The sequence below is a fragment of the Narcine bancroftii genome, chromosome 13 (genome assembly GCF_036971445.1).
Source record: "Narcine bancroftii isolate sNarBan1 chromosome 13, sNarBan1.hap1, whole genome shotgun sequence".
Classification (NCBI taxonomy): Eukaryota; Metazoa; Chordata; class Chondrichthyes; order Torpediniformes; family Narcinidae; genus Narcine; species Narcine bancroftii.
This window is the reverse complement of record NC_091481.1, coordinates 64,856,549-64,873,482: the sequence shown is the minus strand read 5'-3', so window position 1 is coordinate 64,873,482 and position 16,934 is coordinate 64,856,549. Positions and strand designations below refer to the sequence as shown.

General features: G+C 45.7%; 1 protein-coding gene across 2 annotated transcripts in view; it reads right to left on the bottom strand.

Moving 5' to 3' along the window:
* emc10 (ER membrane protein complex subunit 10) overlaps positions 1-16,934 on the bottom strand; it is a 55,870-nt gene that overhangs the window by 26,023 nt on the left and 12,913 nt on the right. For both annotated transcript variants that reach the window (XM_069910001.1, XM_069910000.1), the window contains exons 5-6: positions 9,120-9,301; positions 2,059-2,152 (exon numbers count right to left, since the gene is read on the bottom strand). In XM_069910001.1, the coding sequence (XP_069766102.1) occupies positions 2,059-2,152; positions 9,120-9,301 (276 nt within the window). The remainder of the gene's footprint in view (positions 1-2,058; positions 2,153-9,119; positions 9,302-16,934) is intronic.

Below are 16,934 nucleotides of genomic sequence, written 5' to 3'. Positions count from 1 at the left end.
GGGAGCTATGGACTCCTAGATCCTTCTGCATATCAAAGCTACCATTAACTGCATACATTCCACTTTCATTTAACCTCCCAGTGCAACACCTTGCACTTATCTAGATTAATCTCCATTTGTGATTTCTCTGCCTCTATCTGTAACTTATCTAATATCCTGCTGGCTTAGGACAGCCCTCTATACTGTCCACAACCTCAATCGTATTATTTGCAAACTTACTTCAAACAAACTAATTGACAATCAGATTCAACAATGATGCTCCAAGCAAGTGTGCTCCCCTTCCAATAAGGCTTTCAAATTCTTCAAATCATAATTTCTCCTTGTATGTTCAAAAATATTTAGTTAACATGGTGGAGGGGGGGGGGGGGATTATCAGATGCAGAAAATTATACTCCCTTGATTTATATCTGAAGAATGACTACTTGGACAATGCATTAAAGAAATCCTGATACGCGCAGAACTAAAGAGTCAGTGTCAAAGAGGATCAAAGGGAATAGAAAATCAAGGATGAGAAATCTACAATTAATACAAGAATTCAAACTCATATTTATGCATTTAAGTGCCGCTACTAAACCTTAAGCTAATTTCATGCATTAATATCCAAATGTACTGATGGTCACTTCAATTGGAGTGCATATCTAAGAATAGGTCCAGTGCTAACAGCAGCCCAGTGGAGAACTCCAGATGGAGACATATTTCCATCAAGATCCCAGTGTCAACGTCTTGGATAACTGCCAATTTCCAGACAGTTAGAAGAGGCTTCCAGCAGTAATGATAGAAGATGGGTCTATCTATCTATATCTGACCACATTAGCCACAAATTCACTTCATGCTGATTGCTGTGAAAAATCATTCAGTAGGTGAAGAGAGGAATCAGCAGAAAAATCTCAGTTATTTTCTCCCACTCCTGTTGACTCTATTCGAATTCTTGGATTGAAGTTTCTTCATTTTATTTCACAATTTAAACCTTTCCTTTTTCAATTATCTACAATCTTATCTGCTGATTGAATTCTAAACAGTTATACCCTACAGGACAATGACCACAGCAGCTGACCAGCGAGTGGATGAAGGACCCACACAGTCTACAGGCTGCTGGAGATTGGCTCATAGAAACCAGGGAGCCGAGGGCAAGGAGGGCTCCCAAAGGGCCTCCTGAATGGCCTTGACCTGATTGTATTGGGAGGTTTGGATCTGGAGTTCGGGTTGTCAATGAATAGGACAGGGGGTCTGTGCGGAGAAGATGGTGGGGGCAGTCTGTGAGGTGAATCGCCGGACAATCAATGTTTCTGAAGGGGCTCGTTTTTGCTTCTCTTTCTGTAAGGGACGCTGGGCAATACTAATGGTAATTCTTTGTCTGGTTATGGCACACTAAAGGACATTTCGTATAATATTACATTTTCTGTTTTAATACACAAAAATAAAAGAATCTTGAATGATTAAGAGCAGGAAATGCAATTAAATATATTATGAACAAGAGATAGTAGCATATTATGGTCATAACACTTGAAGAGATGTGTCAGTCCCAGCAGAGATATTACAGCTGTCTGCACTATTTAGAAGACATGCAGAAATTACTTGTTTGAGAAGCATCCAATCTTACACACTGGTCTTTACAGCTATTTGGCCAGGCGCAGAACTACGGCCAGGTCCATGCAAGCCAACAGCCAAAGTTCAAGGCTTAATCAAGTCTCAGGAACTTTGTACTGCATAGTATACCATGCATTAGTCAATCATACGTTCAATGGAAAATTTAGCTTTCTTTTTTAATTGTGGTGTGTTTCATGGCAGGACTAATGAATTATAGGTTAGAATTTGGAAGAAAACAGATGATGGCCTTTATTTCACCACCAGTTTATAAACCACTTGCACACTCTGTAATGCACTCTAAACTTAAGATAATAAATATCAAGCATAGACCTTGCATAGCACATTATTAATTTGCAATAACCTTGCTTGAATTTTGTTATAAACGTAGAACAATTCTTCAAAATTAAGATATTTCACTTAGCACAATTTATATACCTATTCACCTTTTGTTCTCCTACAAGAACAACTTACATATTTTGCGATGAATGACTTCTGTTCCTGTGGATTTTTCGCTTTCTGAGCTTGTTCATGTTCCAGCCGCTCGATAAATGCTGCAGTCTCCGGCCTACACCCAAATAATATGCATGTTAAAAGCTTGGCAGGGAGGAAAGCTGATGAATCCCAATGCTTTACAGAGAGTGATGATCAATGAAAAGTGTGGCTAACAAAGAGAACATTGTTATGCTTTCCTATTCACAAAACTACTCGTGAATGTTTCAACCTCAGCTCTGCCCTCCAAATATTAAGGTTGGTTCATGTGCAACTGTGCAACTGAGGTCACTGGAAACCTCCAAGATCAGAGATTGCTATGCCAAATTAATCCATTGTGGCGGCTCACCACAAGGCAGGTGAACTGGCTCCACTTGTAAGCCACGTGCCGGAGCAGCTGGCCAAAATGGCGCCATCGGGGGTGTTCCCTTCCTCCCAGCATAGGGCTCAGAAGCCCACACTAGGGGACCACGTGATGCCGGGGTGACGTCAGTGCCCTCCAGTGCGGTTCTCAACCAGGTCCGGGCTGAGAGTATAAATACAGCCCTGCAGCCTGCAATAAACTAGTCTGCTCACTGAGCTCAACCCGTCTGGTTGCATGTGTTCTTTCAAGAGCAGTGTAGCTGCCACTACAATAGGGGACCCCGACTGGTTCAAACGTCTTTGAACCCATCATGAGCGAGCCTGGGATCAACGTTATAGCCGTGAAACTGCCTGATTTCTGGGTTCAGGTGCCGGAGACCTGATTCGGCCACGCGGAAGCTCAGTTTCACCTCCGCCAGATTTCGTCCGACACGACCAAATTCTTCCATGTGGTCGATGCCCTGTACCAGGCCATCACCAGACACGTGCTGCACCTCATTCAGCACCCATCCGCCAAAGACAAATACGAGACCATCAAGCGAGTGCTTACCGGATCCCTTGGACTATCCAGACACCAACGTGCCGCTCGGATGCTGCACATTGATGCCCTGGGGGACTGGTTCCCGATGGAGCTGATGGACGAGATGCTCACACTCATAGGTGAGCACACCACTTTTCGAGTGCATCTTCCTCGAACATATGCCCAGTGACATCCGCCTGCTGCTGGTTCAGGAGAGCTTCACTGACCCGAGGAAGGTTGCCCAGAAGGCCTAAGAGCTATGGCTCGCACGATTCCTGGAGGGCTCAGTGGTCCAGCAGGTCACGAGGCACGGGCACAACCACGCCAAGCCCGTGCCTAGCACTGCAGTAGAGCATCTGGCCCCTGCAGGGGCCCCCAAGAGCATAACCAAGGCCACAGCATCCGCTCCAGGCCTCTGCTTCTACCACCAGCGCTGGGGAGCCAAGGCTTGGAAGTGTCGTCAGCCCTGCTTGTTCCAGGGAAACGACCAGGTCGGCCGCTGTTAATGGCTGCAGCGACTGGCCAAGGACACAGCCTCCTCTACCTGCAGGACTCAGTCAGCGGCCGGCGGTTCCTCGTTGACACGGGTGTCCAGATCAGCATCATCCCAGCTACGGCCGTCGAGTCCAGGAACCAACCTCGTGGACCTCCCTTCCATGCAGCCAACACAACAGCAATCCGGACGTATGGAGACAAGACAGTCCACTTCCAGATCGGACAATGAACTTTCGCGTGGAGGTTCACCGTCTCGTCCCTCCCAACTGCCATCCTGGGTGCAGACTCCCTCCTTGCACACAGGCTTCTGGTGGACATTCAAGGTAGGCACCTGGTGGACGCTCATACCTTCCAGGCCATTTGCCTTGACGTCTCCTACTTAGAGCAACCGCAGATGGTCACGATCAGCACGCCCAGCGAATCCTGGACGAGTTCCCAACAATCCTCAAGCCACAGTTCTCCATTGCCTCGCCATGCCACGGGGTGTTCCACCACATCCCCACCCAGGGCCCGCCGGTTCACACCAAGGCACGCCGGCTCCCGCCTGATAAGCTCCAGGTGGCGAAGGAGGAGTTTTCGCACTTGTTGAAACTGGGCATCATTTGGCGGTCCAAGAGCCCATGGGCCTCGCTGCTCCACCTGATCCCAAAAGCCTCCGGCGGCTGGCGTCCCTGCGGAGACTATCGACGGCTCAACGAGGCAACAGTTCCTGACCGTTACCCCATCCCTCACATCCAAGACTTTACAGCCAACCTGCACAGTGCGAGGATTTTCTCCAAGGTTGACCTGGTGGGCAGATATCACCAGATCCCGGTGCACCCTGAGGACATACCCAAGATGGCCATCATCACCCCCTTTGGCTTGTTCGAATTCCTGCGCATGCCATTCGGGCTCAAGAACGCCGCTCAGACCTTCCAGTGCCTCATGGAGTCTGTGGGCAGGGACTTGGATTTCATCTTTATTTATTTGGACGACAACCTCGTCGCCAGCAAGGACCAGGCACAACACAAGGCCCACCTACGCGCCCTTTTCTCCCGGCTGGCTGATTTCGGCCTTACCATCAACCCGGCCAAGTGCCAGTTCGGGAGAGAGTCCATGTAGTTCCTGGGCCATACCATCACAGCTGAAGGAGCCACGCCCGCCGCTGCGAAGGTCGCCGCTATCAGGGAGTTCCCATGCCCGGACAGCCTCAAGGGGCTGCAGGAGTTCGCGGGTATGGTCAACTTTTACAACCGCTTCTTCCCAGGAGCTGCGCGCATCATGCAGCCGCTAATCACCCTCATTGCAGCCAAGCACAAAGCCCAGAAGCCTGCACCGCATTCGAGGCCACCAAGGACGCCCTTGCGGAGGCCACCAAGGACGCCCTTGCGAAGGCCACCATGTTCGCCCACCCACACACCAACTTGCATATGTCACTCTCTGTCGATGCCTCTGCCACAGCCGTCGGTGCCGTCCTGGACCAGCAGGTGAATAGACATTGGAAGCCACTGGCATTCTTCAGCCGCCTGCTCCGCCCGCCGGAATGCAAGTATAGTGCCTTTGACCCCGAGTTACTGGGCATGTACTGGCAGTGCGGCATTTCCACTAATTTTTGGAGGGGAGGACTTTTCCCATCTTCACCAACCACAAACCCCTCACCCAGGCTCTCGCGATGGCAAAAGATCCCTGGTCGGCCCGCCAGCAGCGCCACCTCTCTTTCGTGTTGGAATTTACTACCGACATTCGGCACAAGGCGGGGATGCACTCTCGCGACCGGCCATCTGCGCGCTGATGCCCGGCCTCGACTTCGACCAGTTCGCCTGGGACTATAAGTCTGATGAGGAGACGAGGGCCTTTAAGACCGCCATCATGGGCTTACAGTTCCGAGACCTCCCGACTCCGAGCGGTGAAGGTACCATCCTGTGAGATATCTCCATGGGCAGTCCACGACCAGTAGTTCCCCAACAGTGGTGCAGGCAGGACTTCCGTCTTATCCACGACCTTTCACATCAGTCCATCAGGTCCACGGTCCGGATGGTGGCAAAATGGTTCGTATGGCATGGGCTGCGGAAGCAGATTGCGGGCTGGACCAGAACATGCACCCACTGCCAGACATCCAAGGTGCACAGGCACACCAGGGCGTCCGTACAGGAGTTCGAGCACATCCGGGAACGGTTCAGCCACATTCACGTGGACATTGTCGAGCCCTTACCCATTTCCCGGGGCAACCGTTACCTATTTACGATGGTGGACCGCACCACTCGCTGGCATGAGGCCATCCCGATTCCAGACACCTCCACTGACTCCTGCTCCCGAACACTGTTGCATGGTTAGGTCGCCCGGTTCGGCGTCCCGGGTCACCTCACCAGCAACCAGGGCGCCCAGTTCACATCTGCGCTCTGGGCACAGCTCGCCAACAGGTTGGGGATCCAGCTACACCGCACCATGGCCTACCACCCGCAGGCCAATGGACTGGTTGAACGTCTGCACTGCCACTTTAAGTCGCAACTCATGGCCCGGCTCACCCGTCCCAACTGGGCGGATGAACTGCCTTGGGTGTTCCTGGGCATCTGCTCCACTCCCAAGGAAGATCTGCAGACGTCATCTGCTGAGCTGGTCTACGGTGCGCTGCTGGCACTACCTGGTGAATTCGTCAACGCACCTCACAATCCCTAGCGGTTGCCGCACGAACTACTTCCTCACCTCAGGGCACGCTTGGACTCGTTCGAACCTCCACCACCACCCAGGCATGGCACCCACCCGTCTCTGCAGCGACCGTACGAGGGGCCGTACAGGGTGGTACAGCGTTCCGGCTCCACGTTCACGCTGGACATTGGCGGCAGGTGGGAGCTTTACCGTGGACAGGCTGAAGCCAGCGCACCTCGATCCCACTGAGCCCATGGTCGTAGCCCAGCCCAAGAAGCAAGGCCGCCAGGCAAAAAAGGACATTGGCATCGGTTCTGGGGGGGCTGTGTGGCGGCTCACCACTAGGCAGGCGAATCGGCCCCACTTGTAAGCCACACAGCGGAGCAGTCGGGGGTGTTCCCTTCCTCCCAGCACGGGGCTCAGAAGCCCGCGCTGGGGGACCACATGACGCCCGGGTGACACCAGTACTCTCCAGCGCGGTTCTCAGCCAGGTCCGGGCTGGGAGTATAACTACAGCCCAGCAGCCTGCAATAAACTAGTCTGCTCACTGAGCTCAACCCGTCTGGCTGTGTGTGTTCTTTCAGGAGCCGTGGAGCTGCCGCTACACCATATAAAATTGAATGTTTGCCTGTGGATCTCAGCAAGTCGAGCTCTGAGGAAGATATCTACTACCTTGGCTGTGGCACCCCACATTCCAGCTCCCTGCAGCTTTGTGATCTTGGCAATTTGGCAGCATTTCTGATTTTAGTTTTAAATGCAGCAAAGTTGTCTGCCTCTGTCACCTTGACGGGCACCAAATTTTAAACTCAAACCAGATCAAAAATATTCTTTTTGTGTTCTCTCGAATCCTTTGAGTAATTAATTTAATCCAGGTCTCCACGTCATTGCTGGCTTTGCTAAGGAAACAAGTCCTTGCTATCTAATCATTATAAATTTTATGTACAGAAAAACCCCTGTTATCTGGAATTCAAACAACCAGCAGCCTCAAGTGGCTGGCAAAAAAAGGAAAATAAATAAATAAAAACTAAAATAATTAAGAATAAATACAAAATAAAAAATTTTAAATTGTAAAATTAAATGTTTTCTGAAGTAACACATAAGCCTTTAGTGAAGATGGGAGCAAATATTCAGCCAGCGAAGAGCCTTGGTTGGACTTTGCTCATTGCAGCTGTTTGAATAAAGATGTATTTGAACAAAAATGGCATTGCCCAGGATGAAGACCTGGTTGATGCCACTCATCGCTGGGGTGACTCTCTTAATGTGTCTCCTTATCCCTGCTTAATAAGAGTCTTTATTAGTAAATTATTATGTATATTAGTAAGGCTTTATCTGTAAACTTGGGGGAGGTAGTTAATTATAATGTTATTGTTTGTCTTTCGGGCGGCTCCATGGAGGGGGAGGAACCTGCAGATGCAGCGACAGTTAAATGTTTTCAAAGAATGTGACTGAAAATAAAGTAAAATGCTTTAAGGTTTATATATTCATGCAAGTGACGTTCGTTCAGTGTAAGTACAGTTAGCATTTTTGTTTTTTGTCTTATTCCTAATGTACATGTATTATTAGGCATTTTAAGAGGAGGTCTCAAGCAACCAGAAAATGCAATTATCTGTCATTAACCAATCCCCTGGGTCCTGGATATCAAGAGTGTTACTGTACCTCAGTTAGGTCTTTCTTTTCCTTCCTCTGAACCAAAAAGTTAAGAAAGATTCCAATTAGCCAATCTATCTTCATTGCTAAAATTTAACCAATCTGGCAACAACAACACAAGTTTCATATTTCTTGACATAGGAGACCGATCAGAATATTGAATCCATCATTCTCACTGTGGCAGGCTGCACCAAAGGAAAACACAGGCGCAATACTGTTTGGGGCCACACAGCTTTATTGCACTCACATAAATATCTAGTTGGCTGCTCGCTGTGCTTACAGTGATCCCGGGGGAGAGAGAGGGAGAGAGCACACGGTCGGGACCTCGGCTTTATACCATGGGCCCTCTGGGCCCACCCGGTTGTCGGATAGGCCACCTGTTGGCCAAGTGATGTACTGCAGCGTTTCATCACACTCACATCAATCCTATCAGTTTCCTTCCACCATTTATTTCCTAATAATCTATCCCCTGAGATTAATGTGGGTATCATAAATAGGTAGTTGATGGCTTGCAAAGACTCAAATGGGCCGAAGGGCCTGTTTTTCTCTCTCACTCTCTTTCTGACTCTTTAATTCCCTCGCCACCAATCTATCACAAGGGGTCATTGGGGGCAGCCAGTGAATCTAGCAGCACATCTTGGATTGTGGAAGGGAACCGGAGCATCCCGGGAAAAAAGATTACAAAGAGAAGGTGCAAATTCCAAGTCAAGACTGAACTGACGCTGGTGGAACTGTAGGGAGCAACATGATCTGCTGTACCTCTATGCCCTTTCCTGTACAATCAAAACAAAAGGATTAATCATTAAAAAAAAAAATCACCTGTACACTTAATCACTGTCTATGAAATCCTGCTGGAGAGTATATTTCAGGACATTGACCTCATTTCTGTGTCCTCCTCAGTCACACTCAACAACACTTAACTACCTACTCATGAGCACTCAAATCAATTCTCCCATCCAAGCATAGTCAATTCGTACCAGCAATGACATGTATTGGTTTCAAATTCACATCCCTTGACATTCATTTTGTGTGACAAGTTCAACCTTATAACCTTGCTCACTCTGAATTTCCATTTATTCAGCGTTTCATCCCCGGTTAATTGATTTAGCGAGGCACGGTTAGTGAGACACTATTACAGCGCCAGCGATCGGGACTGGGGTTCGGATCCACGTTGTCTGTAAGGCGTTTGTATGTTCAGCCCGTGTCTGTGTGGATTTCCAGTTTCCTCCAAAAAATAACAGGGCTATAGGGTCAATTGGGGATAATTGGGCTGCACAGGCTTGTGGACTGAAAGGGCCCGTTACCATGCTGTATGTCTAAAAAAAAAATTATTTTACGCACATTTGAATGAAATCGGCACAAGAAAAATAAGCACAAATGAAAGAATACTCACGCAGACGCCAATACTGGTTGCATGAGGTGTACAGTTGTGTTAAATACTTCCAAATCCACATCTTCCACCTCCGCTCCAGTGCAGGACCCAGGGACGGTTACTATGGAAACACCGATTATATTGCCAGACACATCTGTGTTAACAGCGATCACATCGGAGAGGTGAGACTCCACCAGAGAGCACTAAAGTGAAAATATAGTATTAGCAACTGGGCATGAATAAAAAATAAAAGCAGGCTACGCTTGACACAGAACAAAAGCCTTTCACAGAAGCACTTGCGTGTGTAACTACGAAGCACTGTATTTGAATTAAGACACTCAAGAATCGCCTTGGGCCTTTTTCATATCTTTTTCTTGCCCATTTATTTTGTTCCCACCTCACGCACCGTTGCTCTTGCCATTCTGAAGCTGTGCACAAACCTGGACAGACGCCTCCGCACGGCATCTCCAAAATCAGGGATTTCAGCAGGAGTTAAGAGAGTAAAATCATTACTAGGAATTGTCTTATCAGAATCAAAATGTAGTGTCACAAACATGCCACGAGATTTGTTGTTTCGCAACAGCATTGCCGGGGCAAATATTGCTATAACCTAATTTTAAAAATACAGTAATGTTTGGGACAAAGACATTTTTTCCTTTATTTGTCCCTGTGCTCCACAGATTTAAATCTGCAACCAAACAATTTACATGTGATTAAAGTGCACATTCCACCTTTTATTTCAGGTGATTTGTTTACATTTTGGTTTGACCATGTAGAAATTACAGCACTTTTTATACATAGTTCCCTCATTTCAGGGCACCATAATGTTTGGGACATTCGGCTTCACAGGCATTTGTGATGACTCAGGTATGTTTAATGGCTTCATTGGTGCAAGTATACGAGAGCTAGGATTACTTCTCAGCTTTTGATCAGCTTTGCCGTCTGTATCGGTACTTGCTATTTTTCAACACGAGGACCAAAGTTTTGCCAAAGAAAGTCAAAGAAACCATTATGAGGCTGAAAAACAAGAATAAAACTTCAAAAGACATCACCTAAACTTTAGGATTACCAAAATCAACTGTTTGGAACATCATTACGACGAAGGAGCATATTGGTGAGCTCAGTAATTGCAAAGCAGCTGCCAGGCCAAGGAAGACCTCCACTGGTGATCACAGAAGAATTCTCATCATAATGAAGAAAAATCCCCAAATGCCTGTCTGACAGATTGAAAGCACTCTTTAGGAGGCAGGCGTGGATGAGTCAACGACTACTGTCCGCAGAAGACTTCATGAACAGAAATTCAGAGGCTGCACTGCAAGACGCAAACCACGTGCTTGCCACAGAAACAGGACGGCCAGATTACAGTTTGCCATAAAGCATTTAAAAGACCCTGAAGAATTCTGAAAAAGAGTCTTGTAGATAGATGAGATCAAGATGAACCTATATCAGAGTGTCGGCAAGAACAAAGTGTGGAGGCGTAAAAGAACTAAGGAACTGCCCAAGATCCAAAGCATCCCACCTCATCTATTGTTGTGGCCTGAGGATGTCTGGCTGCCACAGGTACTGGCGCACTTATCTTCACTAATAATGTAGCTGCTGATGGCAAAATGAATTCTGAGATGCTCAAGTTCAAGCAAATGCCTCCAAGCTCATTGGATGGCTCTTCATCCTACAGCAAGACAATTATCCCAAACATAGGAGCAACAAAGGAGCTTTTCAAAGCTTAAAACTGGAAAATTCCTCAATGGCCAAGTCAGTCATCCAATCTAAATCCAGTCGAGCACGCCTTCCATATGCTGAAGAGAAAACTTCAGGGGACAAGCCCCTGAAACAAGCAGGAGCTGAAGGTGGCTGCAGGAGACACCTGGCAGAACATCACCACAGAAGATACTCAGCACCTGGTGATGTCCATGAATCAGACTACAAGCAGTCACTGCATGCAAGGGATATGCAACAAAGTACTTCTGCACATGACTACATTACTTTGATATAGATACCACTGCTATGTCCCAAATATTATGATGCCCTGAAATGAGCAGACCCTGTAGAAAAAGTGCTCTAATTTCTACATCGTCAAACCAAAATGTACATAAATACTCTTTAAGAAAATCTGGAATATGTATTTTAATCACGAGATTATAGATTTAAAACTTTGGACCACAGGGGCAAATAACGGGGAAAAAAAATCCTTGTCTCAAACATTATGGGAAACACTGTAAATAAATTAGTGTAAAAGAAAAAAAAATGTAAGCTAATGTCTGTGTATCACTGTCCATTCAGAAATCTGATGGAAGAAGGGAAGAAGCTGTTTCAGTTCCACTGGGTGTTCATCTTTAGGCTTCTGTACAACCTCCCTGTTGATAGCAGTGTAAAGATGGCATAAAGATGGCATGGCCTGGGTGGTGGGGGTCCCTGAAGATAAAGGCTGCTGCCATCAAGAAAGAGGTATCGGTGCCTCAAGACTCACACCACCGGATTTAGAAACAGCTGCTACCCCTCCACTATCAGACACTTCAACGACAAACTCAATAAGGGACTCACTTAAGGACTCCATTCTCTATCACTTTACAATTCTTTACTTGTTTACATATATACACTGTGCAGTATTTTTTGCTCAACCAATAAATGGTAATTCTGCCTGGCCTGCAGAAAAAAGAATCTCAGGGTTGCATGTGATGTCATGTATGTATGTACAGTACTCTGTGACAATAAATCTGAAATCTGATGGTGCTGGCCAAGTTCACAGCTTTCTGTAGTCTTTTCCTGTCCTGTTCATTGGCACCTCCAAACATTTGAAGTGCTGCAACCAGTCAGAATGGTCTCCACAGTACATCTGTAGAAATTTGCAAGGGTCTTTGGTGACGCACCGAATCTTCTCAAACCCCGAAATATAGCTGCTGGCAAGCATTTTTCATGATTCCGTTGACATGGAAATGTTTTCTTTCCCATCACCAGGAGGCAAAGGTTTGCTGCAATTAAGACTAACATACTCCAGACACTGAAACCTGAACCTTTTGGTGCATGTTCCTCATGCTACACTTAAAAATGTTAGGCCCTCTAAACCTCACTTTTTTTAAATCTGGGTGATCTAATTCTACACACTTCTCCACAATAAAGAACATATGAGCAGACAACAACCTTATCTGCCATAGTAAAGCTGCATTAAATGACATCCAGCGAATAGGCACCTGGTCTCTTAGTAACTACCAGGTAATCATGTGATGCATGGAGCGAAACACGAAAGTCTGCAGACGCTGTGATTATGGTAAAAACACGAATGCTGGAGGAACTCAGCCGGTTTCACAGCACCCATAGGTGATAAAGGTATATAACTGACATTTCGGGCCTGAGCCTTTCTTCAAGGTATGAGTAAAAAGTAGGCAGGTGTCTGAATTAAAAGAAAGGGCAGTGGGAGGAGTACAGACCAATAGACAAAAGGTGTTAATTGGATCATGGAGAGGAAGCCAGGAGAGAGGAAAGGTGAGAATTGACTTTGGAAAGTGGGGGGAGATTTAGCACTGTAAATGGAGTTGGGGTAAAGGGGACAGAGGGAAAAGAGAAGAGAGACAGACAGAACGAGGGGAAAGGAGACATGAAAACCATGAGGTGCATGAACACCGCCATTTTAAAATTAAAAAAACAAAAATAGCATCTTAAAAGTATTATCAAAGCATTTCACGAGTCACATGGTGACAGGCGTTGCTCATACAATCACAAAGGAGGAACCCGAAAACGTCCAACTGTCCAAGGATGCATTGCTTTTTCTCAGAAATATTGTAAACATTAACAATGATTGAATAAATTATACTTTGTTCCGGGTAGTAAAAATACTAATATGTTCAAGATCACATTCACAATACTGATCGTATTTGTGCAATAATGAAAGGGAAAACTGCTGGAAATCCAAAACAAAACCTTTGCAGGATTTGTGGATAAGTTAATTAATTGAGTGGTCACCCTTTGTTCTGAAGATTTTCTTCAGTGGGCACAAAAATCATGAATGACCACATCCAAAATACTAATCAAATGAGATTATCGACAGTGGCTATCAGATCAGTGTGTTAACTATTTCTTTACATAATGTGCTTTACGCAAGGCAAAAAAAAAAGAATTTCTGTCCTGTCCTTGCAGTTTTATAAAACGTAATTAATTCCAACCACCAATTTTTTCCTAATTCATAAAAATATCTTTGAATTAACAGGAACAGAAGATATGTACACATATTGAACACACACACACCCATCCATACATTACATTCAGTGACTATCTCATGGTGAGTACATTCAATACAATTTTGAAGGAATTTGTTGCACAGACAATACAAAAGCAATGAGAATTTTGTGTTTATGATTGGTGCTGGGGATTTCGTTGCATTGGCCTACGTCTCACAGAAATTGAGATTTAAATTTCGACATGCAGCACAGTAACAGGCCCTTCCAGCCCATGAGCTCATGCCTCCAAAATACTCCAATTAACCTCCAATCCCGTACATTTTTAAAAGGTGAGAACTGGAATGGCGGGAGGAAACCCATGGGGAGAACGCGCGGACAGCACGGGATTTGAACCCCCAGTCACTGGTGGTGTAATTGCATTGCCGTTATAAGGTAGATCTCATCAAGCAGCACTTCCTGGGAGCAGGGCCTATTCACAGCACAAACAGGAAGAGGGTGCGGAGATTGAGAAATTCTGGTGAAGCAACTGTCAGACCTATCTGGCAAAACGTGATGCATTTCAGCAGTAATCACACAAGTATAAACAAGGACCACAATGACATCTGCCTGTCACAGCAAATCTTTAATTTGGAAGATTGGACTGAATCCCAAGATTAAAGAAGAAAGAGGCATTGCCAGATGATGCACTTCCAGGGCATAATATCCAGGCTGGCAGAAAGTTTATCAGATGTAATACTGCAGTGACCATGCTCCGCAAAATAAAGTATTAGAGGGAACTTCTGGTGTCTAACAGATAGTGAAACTAAAGAAATAAAAGTGCAGCTGTCGGGCTTTCCAACATATCCTTTGACTTTGAAGACCACCATACAAGGCATGCATGTTGTTTCCTTTTCCTATCGAACATCGATTAAATGATGACATCGGCTCAGAGAATATAGAACATCACAGATCATGAAAGTCAACCAAGTAGTTTTGCATTATAATTCCTCCAGTCAACACCCCATAAAGGCGCACACCAAGGAACATCAAGGCACACCAAGGAACTTGATACTCTTGGCCATCTCAACAGTGGAGCCATCAATGGTCAGTGGAGCGTGGACCCCCAGGCCCTCCTGGTAATAGATTGCAACGCATGGGCCACTGGGTCACATCAGGAACATATTTTACGTTGAATCAAAAAGATCAGCAACCCAAGGTCTAACAGATAACTACAGGTGCTCCTCTACTTATGATGGGGTTACATTCTGATAAACCTATCGTAAGTGGAAAAATCATGTCGAGAAAGAATACTGCACCTACCGAACATCATCGCCTAGCCTTCCTTAAACGTACTCAGACCACTTACCATAGCCTACCGTTTGGCTAGCTAAAACAAAGCCTAATTTATAATTAACTGTTGAATATCTTTTATTCCACACTGAAAAAAACAATTTTTAAGCATAAAGTACATCACCAGTGTACTATCACAACTTTGAAAATTGTAAGTAGAGGAGCACCTGTATGTTAAAAAAAGCTGATGGCATCCAGTACAGATTCCAATACCTGGTTTTAATTTAGAATGCTGTCAACAGACTGTGCAACATCTTCACTACAAATATGGCAGTGTGGAAATGATACATCACAAGAAATACAAGATGCATTCTGACATGTGGTTAGCTAAATATATCTGGCTAGTAAATAGAACTACAATTACATCACCCTTGTGGGGCAGTGGAAACACGCTGATCCCATCAAATGATATATTTTGGAAAATATGTCCCTATATATATCAGATTTCACAATCAGGTCATCTGTCATTGCATCACTGCTGCTCATGAATTTTCCAAGTCAGTCACAGAATATGGGCCAGGCCATTGGGCCCACCAGGTCCAGCCAACCAGTGGGCACATAATTCCACCTTCCAGCATTTGTCCCACAGCCCACCCGCAGCTTGGCCTTGACGTTCCTTGAGCGCTATCAGTGACTTTGCTTCCGCCATTCTCTCTGGCAGTGGGTTCCAGATCCCTACCATCCTCTGTGGAACAAGAATATACCCTCCAAATCTCTTCTCCAAAATCTAGGTCTTCTAATTTCTCTCATGAGGAAAAGTTTCATAGAGTCAACCTTGTCACTTTATGTACGTCAATTATGCCCCCCCCCCCTCCCCTTAGCCTCCTCCAATACAGGGAAAATAGATCTCATTCAGTTCCCATCATCTGATGTCCACCGACACATTTTCCTCAAGTAACCACCAGATAGCAATAACAAGCAGTAAAAGATAGATCTTGGATAAAGGAGCAACCTGTTCTAAAAATTGAATACTCATCTGTGATTGGTTTGGCGTCTGTCCCGGGGGCACAGGAACAAATCAGAATTACTGGTAGTACTTCATCAAAGTATAAACATTCTCAGAGGACAAACATTAAAAATGGCAGCGTTGCAAGAACTGCTATAATGAGTGCACTGCCATGGGTGTGGACCCGGGAAAGTGGAGGCACAGTGCTGTTCTGAAGGGTTCAACTGCCTGGTCCCAATGCCAATGGATCTGAACAGGCTTGTTAAAGGAACCGACAGCATTTTATTTAAAATCATCTGTCCTTTTTTTGTTCAGACGCCTGCCTACATTTTTTCATACCTTGATGAAGGGCTCAAGCCCGAAATGTCGGTTCTTTATCTTTCCTGCTTGACTTGCTGAGTTTCTCCAGCGTTGTGCTTTTACTTTGTGCTTTAACCAATGCTTTATCCATGTTAATGTGGGTCATTATTTCACGAACGTTTTTATTTGCTATTTTATTAAAGATCCGCAAAAACATAGGCTACTACAGCATAGAAGCAGGGTCCTCACCAATTTTGGCGTGGTGAACTATTATTCCATCTAGTCCCATCAACTTGCATCTGGATCAGAGCCCTCAAACCCCTCCTATCCGTGTCGCAAATGGCCCGCATCACAAATGCTAATCCAAATAAAGTAATACTGACTCCATCCAGTTATATTACAAGTTCAAGAGGCCAGTTACTACAACCTTAGTGATGCATTCACCAACTATTAACATTTGGTTAATCAGGTGATGGGCCTCTAGTTTGTTTCTCCCTCTTAAGTAGAACATCATAGCACAGAAACAGGCCCCTTCGGCCCTTCTAGCCTGAGCCAAACCTTTTTTTTTGCCCAGTCCCATTGACCTGCACTCAGACCATAGCCCTCCATACCTCTCCATATACCTGCCCAAATTCTTCTTAAATGTTAAAATTGAACTCGCATTCACCACTTCAGCTGGTTAGCAGCAGGACGTGGGCTTTCTGCTGGAGTTATTGCAAAAGGTATGGAACTGCTCAGCACCATCACTTTCTGGAATACAGAAATGTATAAAATTATGAAAGGCAGAGGTGGATAAGTTGTTTCCATTTGTGGGGGAGACTAGAACTCGGGGACATGGCACAAGATTCAGGATAGCAAATTTGGGACAGAAATGAGGAGGAACTGCTTTTCCCTGACGGTGGCGAATCTGTGGAATTCTCTGCCCGTGGAAGCCTCAGTAAATATGTTTAAGGTTGTATAGATTTTTACATAGTAGGAGAAGATGGGAAAAGGCAGGTATGTGGAGAAGAGCCTCTCATCAGATCAAGCTTGATCTTATTAAGCGGCGGAGCAGACTTGACAGGCCGGATAGCCGACTCCTGTTCTTAT